Below are 24,190 nucleotides of genomic sequence, written 5' to 3'. Positions count from 1 at the left end.
CCCTTTTATATAAAATTAGGAAACAGAAAATAATTGCAGTCTAATTGAAATTATATAGTTATAGTCTTAAACCAAATAAGCCACAGAAACAGAATCTCATGGAAGGTAGTGAGTGGATTTTTCTCTGCTTCTGCCAGCACAAAAGATCATCTGTGTGTGCTTCTTCCTTCACTTCTGATGCTGACTCCACTGAGAGATTATTCTGTTCCATGCATCCACGAACCATTCTGTGGAGAAATATTTCTTGATGTAACCCCTCAGTTCTACCTCCTTCCACTCTCCTATTAATCTTGTGGAGCAACTAAGTTTGAAATGATAAAGAACAAATATATATTCAAGCACAATTTTCACACAGAGAGATAACAGCAAGTTAAACAAACAAAAAAAAAAATACGAATTCAGGTAGGGCTGAATGTCCAACTGTGAATTTTCCTGACAGCTCAAGGACAGTGTAAATATGATAAGATTGCAGGAGGGCTCATGGACTGCTGAAGTTTGCTGGTGAAGGCTATAAAAAGGAAGGAGCAGAAGATGCAGAACATCTGTATGCTGCCATTAGAAGGAACAAACATGAACTTCCTGTGGGCTCTCAGCCTGGCCACTATTGGCATCGTGTACGGTCAGGGTAAGTACCTGATGACAAGTATTCTTACTGGTCAAGTTAATTGAGGCCAAGAATGAAGAAAAGCTGCGCTCCTAAATTTAGGCACCTTTTTCAGTCACCTTTATGGCTGAATGTTTAGGGACCTAAATTCATGTGGCACAGTTGCCACTGAATGTGCACTAGTCCTGTATTTTTATGGGGCTACATGTTTACACAGATGTATTCTGTACAGGGTTTGAAAGTTTAAATGTGCAGAGACACAGACAGAGATAGAGCGAGAGCTGTGAGACAGAGCGAGACCCTACCTCTCACCCACTTCCCTTCCCCTCTTCCCCCACTGCCTGTTTAGTTGGTCTGGCATTCCAACATCTTAAAAGCAGATGTTGTGGGGAATTTTGAAACTCTGCCCCAAATGATTTCTGACCCCCTATTATTCAGAATATATCTTTATCACCTTTGTGGCTTATAGTGAAGGCCATGAACCATTTCGGTTGGCTTCCTTTGAACTGCCTCCAGTTCAAAGGATGTTGGGAGGAGGACACTTTGGGGTAGCCCTTCCTCTAAGGGGATGTTCAGAGTAGGGTTTGTTTTTTGTTTTTTTTTTAATAGAAGTTAAAAATTCATCCTATTTCCTGAACTGGGAAAATTCCAGATAGTGTTCCAGGACAGCCCCGGGGGGGGGGGGGGGGTTGCATTGAGTGTATGAGTGGCAAGCATGAAGTTGGACCCATGATTGAAGTTTTGTGTCTGGTATAAATCTGTGTGCGTGGCCTGTGAAAAGGGACGGTCACTGAGGAAGGAGGTCAAGGGTTGTGAGTGTCTGGAAGGTCCAGGCCACTGAGAGAGAGATAGGAGAACAACTGGTGCTTCACCCAGCAGCACTGCTGGAAGTGTGCAAGAGGATTACCAGTGAGAAGGATCATATGAGAGTACCATCTGCTCTCTTGGATTTAGAAAGGTGCTGCAGAAGTCAAAAATTACAGAGAGAGAGAGAGAAGAGGTTCTGAACTTGGAGATTTCTCTGAGGAACTATGTTGAGGTGGTTGGTTGGGCCTAGGGGAGAGGCTGAAGCTGGCTGTTTCTTCACAGAGCTGGAGACTAGCACTGGCTCCAAAGGACCAGGGGGGGGGGGGGTAGTGACTGTCTTCATAGCTGCTTCAGAAGGACCCCCTCCACACACACACACACGCACACCTTGATTTCATAAATGAGAAAGAAAGAGACCGAGAGGTAAAAGGTATTGCTTCTCGGCCTTTTGGCTAAGATCAAGTGGAGTGGAGTGAGGAGTGTGGAATGGATTTGTGTGGTCCAAGAAAGCAAACCGGTAATCGATCCAAGGTGGATGTCAGCAACAAACAGAAGTAGATGGATCGGTTGTAAACAGGATTTTATTGAAGCTTGCCCGACTCTGGCCGAGTTTCGCTCAAAGAGCTGCCTCAGGGGCTTTGAAGCCACTTCAATTGGCTTAGAACATCACGTAGAAGAGTCAGAAGAGATCAAAACAGCTGGCTTATATCTTTGCGTTTACCATTGCTGAGCGGCGAATGGGTATGCAATACCAACACTTTTAAAACTTGGTTTTAAAAGCATTTATAAAAAATATTTTATGATATAAGCCAGCTGTTTTGATCTCTTCTGACTCTTCTACGCGATGTTCTAAGCCAATTGAAGTGGCTTCAAAGCCCCTGAGGCAGCTCTTTGAGCAAAACTCGGCCAGAGTCGGGCAAGCTTCAATAAAATCCTGTTTACAACCGATCCATCTACTTGTGTTTGTATGGATTTGTGTGGGCCTTCTGTGGGAAAAAAAGTGAGTAAAATCAAAAGTCGTGTAAAGGTGAACCGGGCATTGTGTGCAATGAGAGTAACCTCTGCAAAAACCGAGCACAGGGGAGATGAACCTGAGTTTCTAAAGACTTGGGAGTAACCTACAGCATAAATCAGTCTGGGACTGATTTTTTTGTGATTTGAGCAAAATGGCAAGTGATATGATTATGATTCTGGGCAGTGGAATTACTACAGATCTGTTTTGGTTACCTCTTTTTATTGTACTAATAAAGTTAGTTATTTTTGGAGCACATGAAACTTGGGGGCAGTGGAATTTTTATAAATGTGTCTTCAGTCAGTTTGGCCTAACAGGATGTCCTGTCCCCACCCTGCCCCCTGAAAGATAGTATACCCCACCTGGGTGAGTACATCCAATGCCCCCCAGGGCTGGGAAGGTGGCACAGGGGTTACATTGAGGTTCTTAAATCTTAGAAGCCTACATTTAGGACTGCTATTCATTTGCCTAGATTTAGGATCCTAAGTTAGGTGCCTAATTCTTAAAATGAGAGCTAAGTTCCTACCTTTTTTCCCCACTCTAATTCCACTGTAATAGCCACCCACTTTATAGGTTCCTAAATTTAGTGAAACTAGGAGTATAACGTTAGGAACTTAGACCTAGTACATTTTCAAAAGGGCCAATTTATGAGCCTAACTCCCAAGTTAGGTACCTAAACCCTTTGAAAATGAACCTCAATGTGACTTAGGGCTGTAAAGAAATCTCCATGTGCAGAGCCTTTTTTCCTATCTTAAAGTCATCTCACGGTTATGCTGTGCAGAAGATGCAAGAGACAGAGGGAGAGGGAATAAGAACAGTGGAGAAAAAGATCAAGGGATACTTCACTGTGGTTTTCTGGACATCACAATTGGAATGGAAACAACCAACAGAATCCATTCCTGGTGAGCAGAATATCAGGTCTAAATGTTTTCTATACCTCTTGCAGGTCAAAAAGCTTTTCCGAAGCTTTTCTCCAAAATGCACTTGAACTTAGCAGTTTTGGAAATGAACACACTATACTGACATTTTTGCACTGATGTTGTCTAGACTGTGGCATTCCTGCTATTCCACCAGTTGTGAGTAACCTGCAAAGGATCATCAATGGCGAAGAAGCGGTGCCTGGCTCCTGGCCCTGGCAAGTGTCATTACAGGTAACATTTCTCATCTTGGGGAATTCTTTTATTTATTTATTTGGAAGTTTTTATATACCGATGAACGTTGGGAACATCTCATCGGTTCACATTAAACAAAAAGATCAGCAAACAAGCGCTTTACAGTGAAACAGTGAACAGGTAACAATATAGATATAAAATTAATCGATATAAAATTAAAGGCATAAAGGCATTTTATAAAAAACTTTTGGTTTTATGTTGTGTGTGCGTGTGCGTGTGTGTGTGCGTGTGTGTGCGCGCGCGTGTGCGTGTGCGTGTGTGTGTGTGTGTGTATATGTGTGTCATATTTTGGGTAGCTGGTGGGATTTGTGCTGTATAAAACTGCCAACCCTTATAGGTATTTGAATTGAGTCTCCCAACCACCTAGATTACTCAAACATTATCTTAGTGATTTTAATTCTGCTTTTCCACAGAAATGTTTTGCTTTGAAACACATTGGAATAATCATGGTCAGCTCCATGGGGACTAAAATGCAGAAGTTATTGGAGGCCTTAGTAATCCTCTTTTTTTTTTTAACAAAATTAATTTGCTACCAAAGGGAAAGGGCTAGGAGTATGCTCCCTTGCATTTTATTTTATAGTTTGATTATGTTAAAGGACATCTTTAGGTTCAGCTGTCATTCAGCAGGGTCTCAAGTGCCACAAACAGATGTAGTTTTCAGGAGATCCTTTGCGCTTTACAAAAATGTTAGAACTTATTTCCCAGCATGATCACTTAGTGCATAGCTGGAGAAAACGAGTCTGGTGGTAGTGGGCTTAAATTTAGTGGGTTAAAACTCAAAATGTTGGTTTTTATGTGATGTGTACATGTTTTACTGCTCTACACTGCTTCAAGCATTTTTATTTTTTTTGGTCCAGGGAGATGGTAGAGACATTTTTAAAAGTAAAATAAAAAACATATCCACAATGAATATATGTGAGGTATATTTGCATGGACTGCTTCCTTTGGATGCAAATATACAGGCAAATTAGCAGCTGTGCTCCATATTATTATATCATGAAGTGGTGCAGAACCCACAAAGAGCCACAGTAAATACTTAAATAGTAAGCTGTACATATAGCTACAAATTTAAAAGGGCCATCAATCACAATCCAGCGGATGCCCCCAATACATGCATGTCTGAACCCATGGGTACCACACGCAGACTGTAGAGAAACAGATACATGGTCACTGTACAGTCCAAAATGTTAGTCAACAGAAGGAAAGAATAAGGAAAAGAAACAATATTAATTAGGAGAAAAGGTTAAATAACACAGTTAGCAGTAGTAATCCCCTGCCCTGTAACATTACTTCTGCTATGGATGACATGCAAGTTATAAAATGAAGACAAATAGACAGATCAGTGGGGTTTAAAGGGTCAGGGCTAACAGGGGAGAAGGGAGGCTATTGAACTAGGGGCTTTGGAAGTCCTATTCCTTACCTGGGTGAACTGGGAACCAACTGAGAAAAGTGGGAATGGCGATGGCGTGCCTGGCTTTTAAAATCCCTCCACTAATGTGGTAGAAACGGCATTTGTGCACACAGGCACGCGTCCACTTAAAACTGAGAGCGCATGCGCACATAGACGCGTCCATGTTATAAAATGGCCGTGTCCCTGGGCATGGGCCGATGAATGCGTGCACATGAGCACCCGCGCACCGGTTTAAAAGTTACCATCCCTACAGATAAACGTCAGACAGAATATACTCGCCTGAAGTTATCCGGCTCTGTGTAGATGGATAACTTAAAAACCTAACCAGCTATGTTTGAATATAACCGGTTAGGTTTTAAGTTATCCAGCCTTGAGTGGTCAGATAACTTGCTACTTAACTGGATATCTTCAAAGATATTTAGTTACGTAGCACTGTAAAACTAAAAAAAAAAAATGCTTTGCAGGCCTGTGGCCCAACTTCCACCCCCCCCCCCCCCCCCCCCTCCTTAATATGCTTGAAATGGCCGTCCCGGGCTGGGCAGCCCCCATCCCCCAAACCTTCACCAAAGACTGAAAACATAGTTTTAGGTTTCGCAGAGCACCCCCACTCCCTCCTTCTCTGTTTTGATTTATTTTTTAACGCCTCCCTCCTGCCCTCCTCCCATTTGCCCACCTGCAACCTTGATAACGTGAAAACCCCTCACAGACCCAGAAAACCTTTTGAGTTATCCGATTAATTGGCTTTGAATATTGACCTCTAATAGTTTACTTTGAGTGCATTAAGAGAAGTATTGCTCAAAGGAAAAGGGAAGTAATATTACCTCTGTCTAAAAAAAGGACATTGATGAGGTGGAGACCCATCAAAGAAAGGCCACTTCTTATATGAAGCAGGCTGGCCTGCTGGCTCAAGTGGCAAGTGCCGGGCACCAGGGCTTCCTATGGCCAGTTGAGTTTTCGGGATATCCACAATGAATAAGCATGAGATAAATTTGCATACCCTGGAGACACAGTATATGCAAATGTATCTCATGCATATTCATTGTGGATATCCTGAAAACCCGACTGACTGTGGGGTCCCCAGGACAGGTTTGGGAAGCCCTGCAGAAGATTTGCGTTCTAGTCCAAGCTGGACTTCTGCTCCCCAGTAGAGGGAGGAGGGAGTCTCTCAGCCATTATTCAACACAGGCACCTAGAGGTCAGAGTTCCAAGCAGCTGTCCAGTCAACATCTGGAGTTAGCAAGACAAAGCACAGTATTTTAAAATTCCCCCTCCTCCCCCCAAGTTCACCAGCTAAATTTTAACTGTAAAAGTCATTATCTGGCCAAAATGTAGTTAGATAAAAAGAGGCATCGCAGAGGTATGGCTAAAATTCATCCATCCAGCACTGATATTCAGGGTTAACTGGGTAAAGTTATATGGTCTGAAAATTGCTATCCTATAGTTAGCTGGGTAACTAACAAAAATCTAGCGGCCGAGCAGCAGCCGATTCCCACTCCCTGCGCCCTGTAGCGTGGGCCGAGCATCCTCCCCACTCCCAACCCGCAATATCTTTAAAAATCGTCCGGCCATGCAGCGCTGATCCCCCACCATCCGCTAGCTTTGTGACCACCGCTCCCCGTACTCCCACTCTTGGATCCTCAAAAGTGTTCCCATGGCTGAGGAGGAGGGGGCGAGGCTCTTACCCCCTCCTGCCCTCCAGCTGTGCTGCTGAATACAAAGCGCCGCTACAGCTGAGAGGCACCGGCAATTAGTATCAATGTATTCACTTCACTCCCGGGTGAAGCAGCCGGTCCCCATCCAGGACTCGGTAAAAGCCAGCCTCACCCACACTCTTCCTCCAGCCCCTGCCCCAGAACGCCAGTCAGTGCTCGGCGAGGGCAAAAATGTGCACAGAATCGCGTTACACACCGACTTTTACCCACACAAACCCCCCCCCCCCCCCCCCCCCCCACGGTGATTTTGTAACAAGCCATTGCCCGTGTTAGCCAGGCTCTGCAGGGAACCTTGGCTTTTGGCCCCCCCCCCCCCCCCCCCCCCCCCCCCCGGTTGAAAGCTGTCACTGTGATAACTCAGCTGATTTGGGAAGGGATCTAAAACATAAGAGCATAAGAACATGCCATACTGGGTCAGACCAAGGCTCCATCAAGCCCAGCATCCTGTTTCCAACAGTGGCCAATCCAGGCCATAAGAACCTGGCAAGTACCCAAAAACTAAATCTATTCCATGTTACCCTTGCTAGTAATAGTAATGGAGGAGCCACTCTGCCCAAAAAGAGAAAGACTTACATGAATAGACTTAAGGCGTTAAATGTATACTCCAGAAGAAAGAAGGGAAAGGTGACATGAAACATTCTCTCCTAGGGCTCTGGGCCTGGTGCAGTCATTTTCAAATGGTGCCAGCCGGTCACAAAGGGATGAATTCCGAAAACATTACACCTGTGAAAATTAGCCTATGCACGCGAAAGTAGCCTCTACTCGTGAAACTGGTGCTTTATAGAAGCCAAAAATGCGCACGTGTTTTAACATCTGCTCTCACATGGACAGGCATAGAAAAGGAGGGGTCTGGGGGTGTTCCAGGGTGAGGCCCAGCACTTACACCCATACGGTTGCTATTTTTAAAGATACCGCTTGTTCACTCGCCAACTTGCTCGTGTATTTCTACACCTGCTAGTTATCCGGCGTAAGTGATATTAAACCTATTTATTGTGTAGGACTGACTGGGTGGGAGGCCTGGGTGAACTGGGGGGAATCGAGGCCGAAGAACCAGGAAGGTCTCAATGACCTGGAGAAGGACTGGGTGAATTGGCAGACTAAATGGTAAACTGGTTAATTTCATTTATGCACTTGCTTTAAAACTGGCCGACTTACACTCATAAATTCAGGACTTACATGACTTAAGTTTTACTTTACTTTTGCATTAAAATATATGCACGCATATTTTTAAAATAAGTATGAAAAGTATATGCGTTCCATGCATTGATATATGTGATTTCAATGCCTTCCATGTATTCGCACATAAGTCTACTTATGCACGTAAACTGCGGGATAGAGATACGTGTATGTTATAAAATGTGAATATATCGCTTATGTGGATTATAAAATACTTGCCCAGTTCTCCTCGCAGCCATATAGGAGCGTATATAACAACACACTCATTTGTTTGAAAGTTATCCTCCCTATGACTATCATAAAGGTAAAAGTCATTATGCTGCTGGCGTGATTTTGAAAATGGCAGTGCCAGATCTGGAGCCCTAGGGGCATTCTGGGCCCCACTAGGCCACTGGAGCTATCTAGGTAAAGGCAGGGGTGGGGTCCGGAGGTGGACTAGGGTGGGGGCAAGAGGTCTGGGGAGGGGCTTAGGAGGGAGGGGTGGGAAATGCTCCAGGGATAGTAAACTTTTAAAACTTTATTTTTATACTTTGGCTGCCTCAAGGGGTATGAGGTTTGGGGAAGATGAGACAGGGAAGCCTCTCAAGACCCCCTGTGTGTTTGAAACTCAGGGTGAGAGATTTTTAAGGACAGACCCAGGAGGAGATAGGGCACACATTAGATTCCTGATGCTCTCAGGGAAAACTGAGGTGTAGCTAACTTCATCACAAATTATGCGACTTGCTAATTTTAAGGCAAACTGCGTTATTGGTTAAGCATAGGATCTACTATTAATGAGCATATTTGCATGCAAATCAGCTCAATGTCATGCTAACGTTGCGCTAATTTCTTTTGGGTGGAGATTATGTGCAGTATTTCAAATACCACAGATTTCTCTGCATTAGTCCATTTACCACGTGGTAAAGCCCTATCACAGCTTAATAAATCACGCCCTAAGTTTGTTCCTTAAACCACTTCCTGAGTTTTTTGTAGAGAAAAGAACACAAGGGGCTGGCAAATTAAAATTAATTGCCTTTTCATCCTCCTAGTACAATGGCAATCACTACTGCGCCGGATCGATCATCAATGAGAACTGGATTTTGACAGCTGCCCACTGTGACCCATGGTAAGATGAAATGCTTTTACTTTGTGGGTCTGGTTTTGCTGCTGCCACCTAGCTGCTATCACAAACTGGCCTGTAAAATGAACATAAGAATTGCCACACCGGCAGGCCGATTCTGTAAGAGCTCAGTGTCCAGCGCCCGCTCTCCCAACGCACGCCCAGCACCACCTCTCCCGGGCATGTGATACTGTATTTAAATGAGGGGTCGCGCTAAAAGGAGGCGTTAGGGACGATTATGTGCCCCTAGTGCCTCCTTGGCCAGGGAGAGGTGACTGTCAGCCGGTTCGTTGAGCATCGTTTTTCCAACACCACTGACAGCCATGGGTTAATAAAACAGATGCCAGTAAAACTGAGCGTCCGTTTTCCTAACCTGACCCTCCAGCACATTTTAAAAATTTTTATTTATTTATTTTTTTTTAACATTTTTGGTTCCTCCGACTTAATATTGCTAGGACATTAAGTCAGAAGTCCAGTCCGAGGTCAGAAGCCAGAAGAGCAGTATTTTCTGCTTTTCTGTAGACTTTTCTGAGCGTCTTGGCTACACCTTTTTTTTCAGTATCCCGGATTCATAACTAATAGCGCTCATCAACATGCATTTGCATGTGATGAGCGCTATTAGTTTCACAGGGGGTTTGGACGCGGGTTTTCGACAAGCTAAACCCCTTACTGTATAAGGGGTAGTGGACACGAGTCGAAAACACGCGTCAAACGGCGGGTAAAACAGTGCGCTCAGCTGAGCACACTTTACAGAATCGGCCTGAGGGTCAGACCAAGGGTTCATCAAGCCAAGTATCCTGTTTCCAACAGTGGTCAATCCAGGTCCCAAGTACCTGGCAAGATCCCAAACAGTAAATAGATCCCATGCTGCTAATGCTGAGCAACAAGTAGTGGCTTTCCCCAAGTCCACCTGGTCAATAACAGTTTATGGACCTCTCCTCCAAAAACTCATCCAATCCTTTTTTAAACCCAGCTACACAACTGCCTTAACCACATCCTCTGGCAATAAATTCCAGAGCTTAATTGTGCATTGAGTGAAAAAGAATTTTCTCTTGGTTTAAAATTTACTACTTGCTAATTTTATGGAGTGTCTAGTCTTTGCATTTTTTTTTTTTGAAAGAATTAACAAATAACCAATTCACGTTTTCTCATTCTAATCCACTTATGATTTTATAAACTTCTATCATATCCCCCCTCAGTCATCTCTTCTCAAAGCTGAACAGTCATAATCTCTTTAGCCTTTCTGCATCGAGACGCTGTTCCATTCCCTTTATCGTTTTGATCACCCTTCTCTGTACTTTTCCAGTTCAAATATATCTTTTTTGAGATACGGCGACCAGAATTGCATACAGTACTCTAGGTGTGGTCTCACCATGGAGCAATACGAGGTATTAAAACATCTTCCTGTTGTGCTGACCGAGGAGATGTGGACCCTTGCCCGAGGGGGAGTTGGCATTACCTGAAGGAGCAAACTCCCACAGGCCCCCACTGTCGGGAGACAAGGCGGAACTGGAGCAAGGGCCGGCTGGAGCTTCACCACTACCAGCCCCGTTCCCCGCAGGTTGAGCCCTTGGGTGCATATGGCCAGCTGGACAATAATAATGGGAAATTTCAATCAGCCCAATATTGATTGGGTAAATGCAACATCATTTCATGAAGCAGTTGGTCAGAGAACCAACATGAAAGGGAGCCATTTTAGACCTAATTTTTAATGGAACATAGGATTTGGTGTGAGAGGTAATGCTGGTCTGGTAGCTGTGCAACGGGGGCAAGCTTTCTCTGGGGATACTAGGCTAGGGATACAGGGACATTTCCACCATCTTGGCTTAGGAGTGTTACAGTTCAAGCATTCTTGGTATATTGAAAAATGTTTCTTCTAACAGCTACTGGATGCCCAGGATTCCTGATCTGAAAGCTAACAAGCTAGACAGTCTTGGTAATGTGGATAATTCAAAGTTTAGCAACGAGTACAGGTAAAATACCTCTGAGAATCAGGAATGTTGTGTAGAGCAGAAAAAAAGTTGACTCACAGAACTGATGCAGACTCCTGTCCCTATATCTGGAGGAGGATGGCTTCGGCATGCTGTTACGGTTTTGGCCGTGTGTGGTGAACACCACCTGCAGGAGTGACCCAGGACAGGAGGATGGGAGCAATCGCAGGTGATCTGGTGAGGCTGGGTAGTGTCTCTGGAGCCGGGTACAGGATGATAAGAATCCCTGGAGCTGGGTGCTGGCTGAGAAGGGTCTCTGGAGCTGGGTATGTGGTGGTATGGGTGAAGTTCAGGAAACACAGGAACAGCATGTGGGTACGCGTGGATGTGAATGCAGGTAAACATGAACTGTTACACTGGAACTGAGTGCAGGTAAGTGTGAGCTGGAGGAGGGGAACCAGAGCAGGAAGACAGACAAACCAGACAGACAAACTAAGAACTGGTTAAAAGTTAGAAAACAGAGAATAGGGCTAAATGGTCAATTTACTCAATGGAGAAAGGTGAATAGTGGAGTGCCCCAGGGATCTGTACTAGGCACAGGACTAGGCGTGCCTTCGGGCACCCTGCTTTTCACTGTGGCCTATGCTCATCTTGCTCTGTGTTCAACAGACATTCTAATTCTTGCCTGCCTTCTTGTCCCTCTCTCCCTGAATCCCTTTGTAGCTTCTATTACTCTTCTGCTTCCCTTGGACTTCCTTGCTTTGATGCCTTCGGGCATTTGTGTTTTCATGTTCAGTGTAGTTTAGCAACGAGTACATGAAAACTGAACATGAAAACACAAATGCCCGAAGGCATCAAAGCAAGGAAGTCCAAGGGAAGCAGAAGAGTAATAGAAGCTACAAAGGGATTCAGGGAGAGAGGGACAAGAAGGCAGGCAAGAATTAGAATGTCTGTTGAACACAGAGCAAGATGAGCATAGGCCACAGTGCAAAGCAGGGTGCCCGAAGGCACGCATGGCAAGGAACAGATGGCTAAACCAGGGAGCCCAAAGGAACTCGATGCCGAAGCACCCAGGCATGGGCTAGGTGGGGTTAAATAGAGAGTTCTGGACATGGAGCAGGTAGGCAAGGAAGGCCAAAACATCCAGGGGAGCATGCTCATGGGGGACCTCTGGTGGTGAGGAGGATGTACAGCAGCCAGAGTCATAACAGCTGCTTTCTGTACCCTTGAGTGGGACATAAAACTGCTTCCTCCTATTTAGTAATAGGAGGAATCGCAGAAAGCAGGATTTTTTGGGGGTTTTGTCGGCCCTTGAGCGCCACATGCTTTAACACCTGCTCCCAGGCAGGTGTTAAATTTGCAGCGTTAAAATGGGTGCTGTGGCTGCATGGTAATTTTTTGCATTGGGGGTAATTGGTAATAGCCTCATCAACATGAATTTACATGTGATGAGCGCTATTAGCTATGCGCTGGTTTGGACGCGCTAATCCTCTTATTGCATGAGGGGTTTTGGAAACGTGTCCAAAACGTGCATCAAAGCGCATGTAAAGTCGTGCGCTCAGCCGAGCGCACTACATTGCATCGACCTGTTTGTTCTTTATTTATAGGCACTTTTTCTTTTTTTTGGAACCTCTCTATTGAGATGCTCTAATTCCATTGATTCTTTAGTATCCTGCAAAGATACCTCTGTCTGAACAATGCACTGCTGAGTGACTATTGGTCTTCCCCTTTGCTCTAGTTTAAAAGCTGCTATATCTCCTTTATAAAGGTTAATGCTAGCAGTGTGGATCCACCTTGGTTAGAGTAGAGCCCTTTTTTTAGAATAGGCTTCCCCTTCCACAAAATGTTGCCCAGTTTCTAACAAATTAAAGCAGTCTTCCCTGCACCATTGTCTCATCCATGTATTGAGAGTCCAGAGCACTGCCTGCATCTAGGGTCCTGTGTGTGGGACGGGGAGAATTTCACAGAATGCTGCTCTGGAGCATTTCAGCTTTCTACCTAGCAGCCTAAATTTGGCTTCTAGAACCTCTTTCCCTCACCTTCCTATGTCATTAAAGCATAAGAACATAAGATTTGCCATACTGGGTCAGACCAAAGATCCATCAGGTCCACTATCCTGTTTCCAACAGTAGCCAATTCAAGTCACAAGTACCTGGCAGGATCCCAAAAGGTCAATAGATTCCATGTTGCTTATCCCAGGGATAAACAGTGGATTTCATCATGTCCACCTTAATAATGGCTTATGGATTTTTCTTTCAGGAACTTGTCCAAACCTTTTTTAAACCCAGTTACATTAACAGCTTTTACCACATCCTCCAACAACAAATTCCAGAGTTTAATTATGTGTTGCGTAAAAAAATATTTTCTCCTGTTTGTCTTAAATGTCCCCTAGTCTTTGCACTTTTTGAAGGAGTAAACAACTGATTTGCTTTTACCAATTCCAGTCCACTCATTATTTTATAGACCTCTATCATATCTCACCTTTGCTATCTCTTCTCCAAACTAAAGAGCCCTAACCTGATTGTTCCATCCCTCTTATCATTTTGGTCATCCTCTGTACCTTTTCTAATTCTGCTATATCTTTTTTGAGATACAGTGCCCAGAACTTCATCAGAACTTCATACAATACTCAAAGCTTGGTCACAGCATGAGCATAACATTCTCTGTTTTATTTTCCTTTCCTTTCCTAATAATTCCTAGAATTCTATTTGCTTTATTGGCCGCCACTGCACACTGAGCAGAGGATTTCAACATATTATCCACTATGAAACCTAGATCCTTTTCCAACGTGGAACCTTGAAATGTATAGCTATAATTTGAGTTGCTCTTTTCTACATGCATCACTTTGCACTTATCCACATTAAATGTCATCTGCCATTTGGTTGCGCAGTCTCCCAGTCTTTCAATTTCTCACAATCCTCTTGTGATTAACAACTTTGAATAATTTAAATATCATCAGCAAATGTGATCACCTCACTCGTTCCCATCTCTAGGTCATTTATGCCTAGTACAGATCCCTGGGGCACTCCACTATTCACCTTTCTCCATTGAGTAAATTGACCATTTAGCCCTATTCTCTGTTTTCTATCTTTTAACCAGTTCTTAGTCCACAATAGAATATTGCCTCCTCTCCCATGACTTTTTAATTTCCTCAAGAGTCTCTCATGAGGTACTTTGTCACACACTTTCTGAAAGTCTAGATACACTATATCAATTGGCTTACCTTTATCCATATTTATTTACGCCTTTAAAAAATATGGAGCAAATTGTTGAAGCAAGACTTCTCGTGGCTGAATCCATGTTGTCTTTGTCCCATTAAACTATGTTTACATATATGTTCAGTATATTATGGATGTGAACCCTGGGGCCGGCTGAGAGTGATGTTGAAGCACTGTGGAGGACCCACAGTGGACGTCACAGCCGGGAGGCGGTGCTGGAGGAGGAATCCGGAGAAGGCTTCACCACTGGGAGCCCGAGGTCCCCCCGGGAGGAGCCACGTAGGGACCCGGGCCTCTTGGTCTTAGGTGTGATCCTATGCGACCAAGGACCAGAAGAGCAGTCCGACGAGGTAGTCCAATGACTAGGCCAAGCCCAGGAGGTCAGAAGAGACTTCACCCTTGGAAGCCCGCAGCCCCCCCAGGAGGAGCCCGTGAGGACCCGAGCCGCTGGGACTTAGGCGAAACCTCCAGGTGAGTGAAGAACCGGATACCTGCGGAACGGAGAGCGCTGAAGCCGGAGTCAGAGAACGAAGCCAGGTCAGGAGCCAAAAGTCAGGTGTCGGAAGCCAAAACCAGGAACAGAAGCTGAAGCCGGAGTCGATGAACGAAGCAAAGTCAGGAGCCAGAAGTCAGATGTCGGAAGCCAAAACCAGGAATAGGAACAGAAGCCGGAGTTGATGAACGAAGAAAGGTCAGGAGCCAGAAGTCAGAAGCCAAAACCAGGAACAGGAGCAGAAGCCGGAGTCGATGAACAAAGCAAGCTCAGGAGCCAGAAGTCAGACGTCGTGAACAAACAGGAACCGGGAAGCAGGAAGCACAACTAACTACTCCGAAGAATGAACCTCGTTGCAAGGCAAAGCTTTGGGCCAGCTGCAGGGTTTAAATAACCTTTCCAGCATCTGACATCATCCAAGGCTGGGTTTAGTTTTCCCGCGCTGGCTCCTTTAAATGATGGGCCTCTCGTGCGCGCACGCCTAGGGGGCGGGGCCAGCGTCCGAGGATGGACGGTGTCTCCCTCGGCGAGGGAACGCCGTGGCAGGAACCAGATCATGTCTACCTGGCCGGGGGAGCTTCCCAGCGGCCTGGGCCGGCCCAAGCCAGGTGGCAGGACCAGGGCACGGCCCGGGACCGTAACACAGTAATTTTGCTCTTTAGAATAGATTCAATCATTTCTCCTGGCACTGACATCAAGCTCACCGGTCTGTAGTTTCCTGGTTCGCTTCTGTAACCCTTTTTAAAAACCAGCATTACATTGGCCTACATGTACCACGATAGCTGGCTCCTCCCCAGTACTATCTAAAATCCTATCTAGCTGAGGCATGAAGTTCACCACTTTAGCACCAGGCAGACAAGTTATCAAGTGATCTTCATATCCTCCAGCCACCCAGCTATCTACATTCCTAATAACTGAATCACCAAGTAAGACGGCCGATCTAACCCTTCCCTCCTGGTGTATGCGTATGTAGTCGGCACATACATAAGTGCACACCATCCATTTTGGTGCGCCTACTATCCATTCTCAGATACACGTATACTGCCGAAATGAATGAAACTAATGGAGCAACGAATGCACATCCCTACTGGGCACTAGCTCTTGGAGACTCATCCTTGCGCAAGAGTATAATTCATCACCTGGAGAGCAGTTCTTTGCTACCAGATCACTTCCCGTTACACCAATGTGATGCTCTCCAACCAGGTGACCTTCCTCTTCCAAGGCAGCTCAGGGGCTGCCAGATTGTAGTTGGGATTTGGTTACTATGTCTCTGGAGATCTCCTCTATATACCTCTCTGTCTGCCTCAGCACCTTCAAGTCTGCCACTCTTAGCATCCAGTGATTAGACTCGTTCTCTGAGAGCCAGGAGCTCTTTGCACCGGGCATAGACATAAAACCTTTCACAAACTGGTAGATAATTATACAAGATTGGAAGACCCCCCCCCCCCCCCCCCCCCCTCCTCCATCTCACTGCTGGACTGCGGTCTGCATTTTCAAATTGTTGTGTTCTTAGTTAATTTAAGTTTCTAAAAGAAGAGGGATGCTTAAATTAAAGTCCTTTAAATGTATGTGGTGTATTTAATGTTAACTTGACAGTGACCTGCAAGGGGACCATTAAGGGCTGAAATAAGAGTTTCTAAATCAAAGAATGAGCCTACATATGGGTGAGAGGAAAAGAAAGACAATAAAGAACTTACCTGCCTTTTTTCCTAACTTTTAATCAGGCACTCACAGACACATTCTCTTCCTTCCACTCCTCCCCTTCCATCCCCTCCATTCACTTTACTCATTCTTCTCAGTCGCTCTGTTCCCTTTCATTCCCTCCCCCAACCTCTGGTCAGGTCACTCTCACTCTTCTCATTCATTCCCTTCCCCTCCTCTTCCTTCCTTCGCTCACTTAACTCTCTTAACCCCCAAGCAAGCAGTGGAGTCCTTATATGGCCGATCTTACTGCCTCATCTCATGCCTGATCTCCTCACCAGCTAATTGCCTCAGGGGCCAGTCCTGATGCCTTTTCTTATGCTGGTGGGGTCTTGCCAAACCCCCCCCCAGCATGTATTTAAAAAAGAAACTTCTCCACAGCATGGATACGGCTGTGTCAGAAAAAGCATGGCGGGCCAGTAAAACAAGCTCAGCGGGCCATAGTTTGGGGACCTCTGATTTACAGCACTGTTTGCTCTGTTACAGGCCAGGCATTGACTTTATCGTCATGGGCGAGCATGACCGACTCTCAGATGAAGAACAACTTCAAACCATTGGTATAATTGAGGTGAGTCACATAGGAGTGTCCATTACTTCGAACTCCCATAAAACTCAGGCTGTGTACCCTTCCAAGGCTATCAGAGCTGACATATACTAAACATCTATAACTGGAAGCTCTAATATAATACACGGACCTTTAGCTGCTATAAGTTATCAGAATTTCCAGAAAAGTGCAGATTACAGGGACTCCAGCAAAAGAAAAATCAAAACCAAAAAATCCCATGCACAGAAAAATCCCCAGGCATTTGAATTGCAATCCAGATTGATTTTTCTGCCTATCTCTAGTTATAAATCCTCTCAGGAATATTTTTAGATGGTGAACCTGTAGAAAAGTGCATGTTGGCCCCATGTATCTATCATGACTACGTCACAACTTTACAGCATGCAGGAGTCTTCGTGCTTGCATATCGATCAACCCAAATATATGCATGTTAAAATTTGTTTACAAAAATAAAAGATATTGTGCACAGTGCCTATTAATGTTTTATAAAACAGCTACAAATTTCACTTTCAAAGGTGCTTTATTTTCTTATGGGATAGGTTTTCCTCTGCTGCATGTGGTGTTGCACTCTATGTTGTCTATATACCAAACCAATCCTTCAAACTGAGTGAAGCATACTTGAGTGCTCCATGTGGTATCATGGGGGTCAGAAAACTAGCAGAGGAGCATCTCAGGTAGTGAGATGAACTAATTGGTTGGATACCCCTTGGTAAATCAATACCTAGCAAAAGATGATTCTGTGGTTGAGTGAAGGGTAGCAGGTGCTTGAGCCCTTCATGCTGTGGTGTAGTTGATGCAGCCTCGAGGGCAAACCCATGAGCCTACTTTTGGCAGCTGGTGAAAGTGCTCTGTAGCAGGACAGGCTGGAGCTTTACCTTTACCAGCTGCCTCCCCTGCAGGTTGAGCCCTTGGGTTCTGGCAGTTGGCAGGACTTAGGCGGGTCCCTAAGGTGGTGAAGAACTAAAGTCCAGAAGCACACCAGAGTCAGAGACAGGCCAAGTTCGGGACAGGCAGCTAGCAAGAATGGTCAGGCCCACGCAAGGCATCGGATCTAGGTAGCAGGCAATCGTGGTCAGGTCCAAGCAAGAGGTCATGATCCAGAGAAACAGGCCAAGGGTGGCCGAAGACACACAGAAACACTGGACAAGACAAATAGGATGAGGCAAGGCTGGAAGACAAGGCTGGATGAGGCAAGGCTGGAAGGCAAGGCTGAACGAGGCAAGGCAACACACACTACAAGGCAGAAGACCCGTTGCTGAGGCAAGGCAGGGAGGCCCAGGAACCCTTATATAGGGCAGAACTGCTGATGTCATCCTAGGGCGCCACGGGCACAGAAATCAAATGTAAATGTCTGAGAGCAAAACGTACCCACAGATTTTGTCCCAGTATGACAGTTTGAACATTGGCCCCCTTCTACTTGTAAGATGCTAGAGTGCCAGACCAGCAAAACTGGGGATGGGGAGTGACTGGGTCAGGATTAGGGGCTCTCTCTCACTCAGCTCTTGCTCTTTACCTATCTGTGTCTCTGACAGCTCTGTTCTCTTACCACCTGCTTCATTCATAGCTCTTGTTCTCTCACTGCCTGCATCTCTCTTTCAGGCAGGAGAAGGCTCTCTTGGCAGTCTCTCTCTCTCTCTCTCTCTCCCTTCCTTGCTGATTTGTGTGGAACTCAAATCTTCCATTTCAGAAAGCACCAAGGCAGATTGGTATGCAGGCTCTGGAAATGCACCTCCTACCTGGGCTGGCCCCGGAGCTCACCTGCCACCTTCTCATCTCTGAGTTGCCGTGAGTGGGAAGGGCTGCATGCGCTGCTGATGCCTCCTGAAGGCAGTGCTCTCTGGCTCTAAGTAGCAGGGGGGTCAAGGCAGATGTTTTCAGGTGCCACAGTCTGCTACAGATGCTGAGGGTTGTCCACACCTGCACTAAAGGGAAAGATTGCCCCAGACCTACAGCAGGGGCAACTGTGCTGCACAGCCTGACTTTCCTGGCAGACTGTGAATAAGTCACTGGAAAGCAATGAGGAGCCAAGGCCACATTTTAATATATAAAATGCATATGAAAATCCCGGGTTTGGGCTCAGATGCAGGTCACTTTTAAAAGCCCTGCACCAAGACTGGGAGATTATGTGCACAAGGTGGGCCGGTGTGCGCTGAGAGGATTTTAAAAGTTGCCCAAGAGCTCTTGAAAAAAGGGCGTGGGCTTGGTCTGAGTGGGGCGTGGGCATTCCTGGATTTATCAATGAAACCAGTGTGTAAGTTTTTATGCACACAAGTGCACGCCGGGATCCCCTACTGCTTTACTTCTGCTATGGATGACATGTAAGTCATAAAACAAAAAAAAAAAACAAGGCTAGTCAGCTTGGTTGTAAGGGTTGGGGCTGACAGAGTAAATAGGAAGCTATTTAACTAGGGCAGGTTAGCAAGTATTATCCTTTACATGGGTGAATTGGGAATGAATTGGGAAAACTGGTAATTGCGTCGGTGCACGTCTATTGAAATCCCCCCACTTACACGGTAGCAGCAGCATTTGCTCGCGCGTGCGTGCGTCCATTACAAATTTGTGTGCACATGTACGCACGGTAAGCCTATTTTATATTGCGCACGCATATACGAGCGAATGTTGAAAAAATGGCCGCATCCTTTGGCGCTTGTTGGCATACATGTGCGCCGGCGCACTTGTTTTAAAATGGACCCTATAGGGGTTTTAGCTTTAAAGGATGCAGGGTGGGGAGAACGTTACAGCGGAGGGGTTTGCTTTCAGTTTTATGCTATTTACAGTTGTTATTATAAGAGGACATTCGGAAATGCAATGGTGTGATTGGGTAAGAGATCACCTGACAGTGCAATAACCCTCCACCTAATACAAGGCAATGTGATCTCTCTGATTCATCGCTTTTAAGAACTGATCCCATAATAAACGTGATAATTCACTACTGTGCTTGTGGAAGGGCAGACCTTACTGTGCTTCTAAGGGGTCTAGAAGGCATCAGACTTTGTCTCAGGTTGCACACAGAGCTGTACCAGAATAATATGTGGCTCATCATTCAGCCCAATACTGTTATACCCATTTAAAAAATTCTCTGTTCAAATAATCACAAGGCTCTATCATGAAATAATGTTAATAGATAATTCTGTGATTCGGAGTTAAGGTAACTATGCTAACCATGCTCTGCTTTGATTCTTTGTGTGATCAACCCTTCGGTTTGTCACTAGATGGCCCTGGGTCCCTTACCATCTGGACCAGTAACTTCATGGGATTTTCCATTCTCTTTCAGTCTCTCCACTGAGCTGACTGTGATTGGCTGTCCCAGGGGCATAAGGCGGAGTTAGAGAAGTGTAGAGTGGGGTCAGTTTGAGTTACAGGTTGAGGAGTAAGGAGCTGTTCTTGTTTTTCGCTGTTGAGCTGGGCCTGCTAACCCAGCTTGGTATTTGTCTTGCGTTTAGAGGAGATCCCTTCTGTGAGGTTCCGCCTCCCTTTTGTAGAGAATGAAGGTTTGTGTAGGTTTTGGTCCAGTTTTGATAGGTTTTTCTTGTTCTGGGGTACATAAGTGCCTTGGAAAAGGAGCAGCCCCCCTCTGATCCTGAGAGCAGGGGCCTGAGATCTGTGAGCGATCCCCTCTACACCCTAGAGGAAGCAAGACCTGTGACAGCACTACTCAGTGTGAGACCTTCTGGATAGAAACTTTTGGATTTCTCCCTTTTTTGTTCGGGTGGAGGTTTCTGTCCCACCCCTCTGCACAACCTGGTGAAGGAGACAGAGAGCTGTGAGCTGAACTGGAACATCTGGCCTCTCTCTCCCTGAGAGGACCAGCAAGGTTGTACCATCAAGTTTTGGGAGATTCCCAGCCGGATCTCCACCTCAAAGGCCTCAGGACACAGGCTGCGGGCGACAGACTGGACTCAGATAGGATCTTTTCGTGGCGTGGGGCTTCCCCATAGGATTCCCCCTCTAATGGGCTCTTGCACAGATGAGTAGGCAGTGGAACGCTCCCTCCCAGGAGCTGGAGAGAGGGACACCAGCACCACAGCAGAAACACCGTGTAAATAGTTCAGCTGTGCATTTTCATTTGCTAAATGTTTGTGGGACAGTGATTGACCTTTTGGAATTAATCAGTAAATATAATTTGAGCTCCCAGTCTGAGTTCAGCCTGTCTGTCCTTGAGAAGAACAGCGCACCAGAAAGATATATACACACATCAGGGGGGACTCTTCATCACCTGGGCCACAGAGGATTTTCTATCCCGCCCCACAGAAAGAGCCCACCCCCTGAGAAGTGCAGGAAGGAGGGGAAGGATGGCAAGAGCAGCCCTGACTTATAAATACTTTTATGGCCCTAAGGGAACCAGCACAACCCCAGCGAAGGGTTACACTTGTGTATTAAGGACCAAAAGGGACTTATCTGGTCCATCGTATCTATTTCATTCACCACATGGTAATAGTTATTCCAAACAGAGAATGCGCACTGAGTTGCACTTAATGATATTATGGGGCACTTTTGAAACTAATGCAGGCTCATTTTCGAAGGGAAACTCCCCTCACACTTTTAGCTGTTGAAGGGAGAGCAATTTCCAGTCCTGGGGCTTTGCCCAGGTGACTACTTAGCTGCCAGGGCAGAAATAACTTTCAAAATCATGATTTAGCAGTGAGGGGAAGGGAAAGTGGCAGAAGCTTCAGAATCTGAGGCCCCAATCAGCATAAATTCTTTCTTTATAATTAAAAAATACCCAAAACAAAACAAGATACAAGATAGATTCAATTCCTCCCCAGCGAGCATATACCAACAATGACCTACCCCGTACTGCACAGCCCTCCTTCCCATGAAGACAAGTATTCAGCCCCAATCTGAATGCAAGCAAACCCCATGTGTGTTTCTGTTGTCTCCTTTGGCAGACCCTTCCCCTGACTTGCCATCCTCTGTGGGAAACATTACAGCTCAATGCCCAATCTAATCCTGCTCTCCGCTTCACCATGGGTTGGGTAGATGAAAAAGCTGCAGTTTAATAAGCTTTGCAGATTTGTGAATGCTATGATCAAATATTAACTGCAGTTGATTGGTTGCTTTTTTTTTTTTTAACTAGGTCTTTATCCATCCAGAATGGAATGAGCTTGGGTCCACAGATGTAGCCCTGGTGAAACTGGCTTCTCCAATTCAGTTCAATGACCGTGTATCTCCTGTCTGCCTGGCTACTGTGGATAATTTTCCAGAAGGAACAAAGCTGGTCACCACTGGCTGGGGGCGAGATAATCTTGATTGTATGTACAGCTTATGACATACTATGCAAAACCAATTATCAACCATGTACAAATATGCAGGCCATTATAAATGAGAAATATATAGAAACATAGATATGATGGCAGAAAAAGACCAAGTGGTCCATCCATTCTTCCCAGCAAGCTTATGGTAGTTTCAGCTGCCCCATACAGGTCTCTCCCATTATGGTAGCATCAGGGGGTGGCATGTGCCATGCCATGCAAGTTACCCCCATTCTTAGTTTCCCAAACCATCAAAGTCAGGGCCCTTATTGGTTGCTGGTTGAGTCCAATTCCCCATTATCTCTTGCTGTTGAGACAGAGAGCAATGTTAGAGTGACATCACAAGTATAAGTCTTATTGGTTAAGGGTAGTAACAGCGCATCAATAAGTTACCCCCATGCTTGTTTTCCCAGACTATAAAATTCAATGTCCTTGTTGGTTGCTGTCTGAAACGAATTCCCCTTGTCCTCTTTTCCCCCTGCCGTTAAAGCAGAGAGCAATAATGAGTTGCATCAACAGTATGAAGGCTTATTAGTTAAGAGTAGTAACCACCATACCAGCAAAATAAATTACCCCCATAAGGGTTTTCCTTATTTCAATCCTCTAGCATTTAGGGATCCACAGTGTTTATCCCATGCCCCTTTGAAATCTTTCACCATTTTTGTCTTCATCACCACCTCCAGAAGGGCATTCCAGGCATCCACCACCCTCTCTGTGAAGAAATATTTCCTGACGTTGGTTCTGAGTTGTCGTCTCTGGAATTTCATTTCGTGACCCCTAGTTCTATTTATTTATTTCTAACAGAGAAGGGTTCTTGAATGTGCATCAATAAACCTTTCAGGTATCTGAAGGTCTGTATCATATCAACCCTACTCCTCCTCTCCTCCAGGGTATACATATTCAGGTCCTTCAACCTCTCCTCATATGTCATTTGAAGGAGAACACCCCCCCCCCCCCCCCCCCCCCCCCCCCCCCAACATTTTTGTCACCCTTCTCTGGCCCACCTCCATCCTGTCTCTGGCCCTTTTGAGATACGGTCTCCAGAACTGAACACAATATTCCAGGTAAGACCTCACCAAGGGGATCATCACCTCCTTTTTCTTACTGGTTATTCCTCTATGCAGCTCAGCATTCTTCTAGCTTTAGCTATTGCTTTGTTACATTGCTTCCTCTTGTTCCGTGCACAACACGTGCACAACACATACAGCTCTTTTGGATTACCACACCCCAAATGCATGACTCTGCACTTCTTGGCATTGAATCCCAGCTGCCATATCTTCAACCATTGTTCAAGTTTCGTTAAATTACATCTCATTCTCTCTACTCCTTCTGGCGTGTCAAATCTGTTGCAGATCTTAGTATCATCCGCAAAAAGACAAACTTTAACTTCTATCCCTTCCGCAATGTCACTCACAAAGATATTGAACAAGATCTGTCCCAACACCAATCCTTGCGGCACTCCACTTAACACCGCTCTCTCTTCAGAGTAGGTTCCATTTACCATCACACACTGTCTTCTATCCGTCAACCAGTTTGTAATCCAGGCCACTACCTCGGCACTCACTCCTAAGCTTCTCATTTTATTCACAAGCCTCCTATGCGGGACCGTTTCAAAAGCTTTGCTGAAATCCAAGTAGAACACATCAAACGCTCTTCCTCGATCTAATTCTTTAGTTACCCAATCAAAAAATCAATCAGATTTGTCTGACAGGATCTTCCCCTGGTGAGTCCATGCTGCATTGGGTCTAGCAATCCTCCTGACTGTAGATAGTTCACTATTCTTTCCTTCAGCAGCATCTCCATTACTTTTCCCATCACTGAGGAGAGGCTAACTGGCCTGTAGTTTCCAGCCTCTCTCTGCTCCCACTCTTGTGAAGCGGGACCACCATCGCTCTTCTCCAGTCATTCAGCACCACTCCCGTTTCCAGGGATCTATTAAACAGGTCATGTAGCGGACCCACCAGCACATCTCTGAGCTCCCTCAGTATCCTGGGATGAACCTCATCAAGCCCCATGGTTTTGTCCATGTTCAGTTTTCAT

The 24,190-nt window shown here is 45.5% G+C and overlaps 1 protein-coding gene across 1 annotated transcript in view; it reads left to right on the top strand.

Annotated features, from left to right (window-relative positions):
- Positions 1 to 506: 506 nt before the first annotated feature.
- Positions 507 to 24,190, top strand: part of LOC115095331 (chymotrypsinogen B-like) — a 31,072-nt gene continuing 7,388 nt past the window's right edge. The window contains exons 1-5 of the mRNA XM_029608857.1: positions 507 to 625; positions 3,471 to 3,574; positions 8,923 to 8,999; positions 16,823 to 16,904; positions 21,976 to 22,150. Coding sequence (XP_029464717.1) covers positions 532 to 625; positions 3,471 to 3,574; positions 8,923 to 8,999; positions 16,823 to 16,904; positions 21,976 to 22,150 — 532 coding nt within the window. The 5' untranslated portion in view covers positions 507 to 531. The remainder of the gene's footprint in view (positions 626 to 3,470; positions 3,575 to 8,922; positions 9,000 to 16,822; positions 16,905 to 21,975; positions 22,151 to 24,190) is intronic.

Source organism: Rhinatrema bivittatum, chromosome 7 (genome assembly GCF_901001135.1).
Source record: "Rhinatrema bivittatum chromosome 7, aRhiBiv1.1, whole genome shotgun sequence".
NCBI lineage: Eukaryota > Metazoa > Chordata > Amphibia > Gymnophiona > Rhinatrematidae > Rhinatrema > Rhinatrema bivittatum.
The sequence above is the reverse complement of the archived record's forward strand: the minus strand, read 5'-3'. Positions and strand labels throughout refer to the sequence as shown.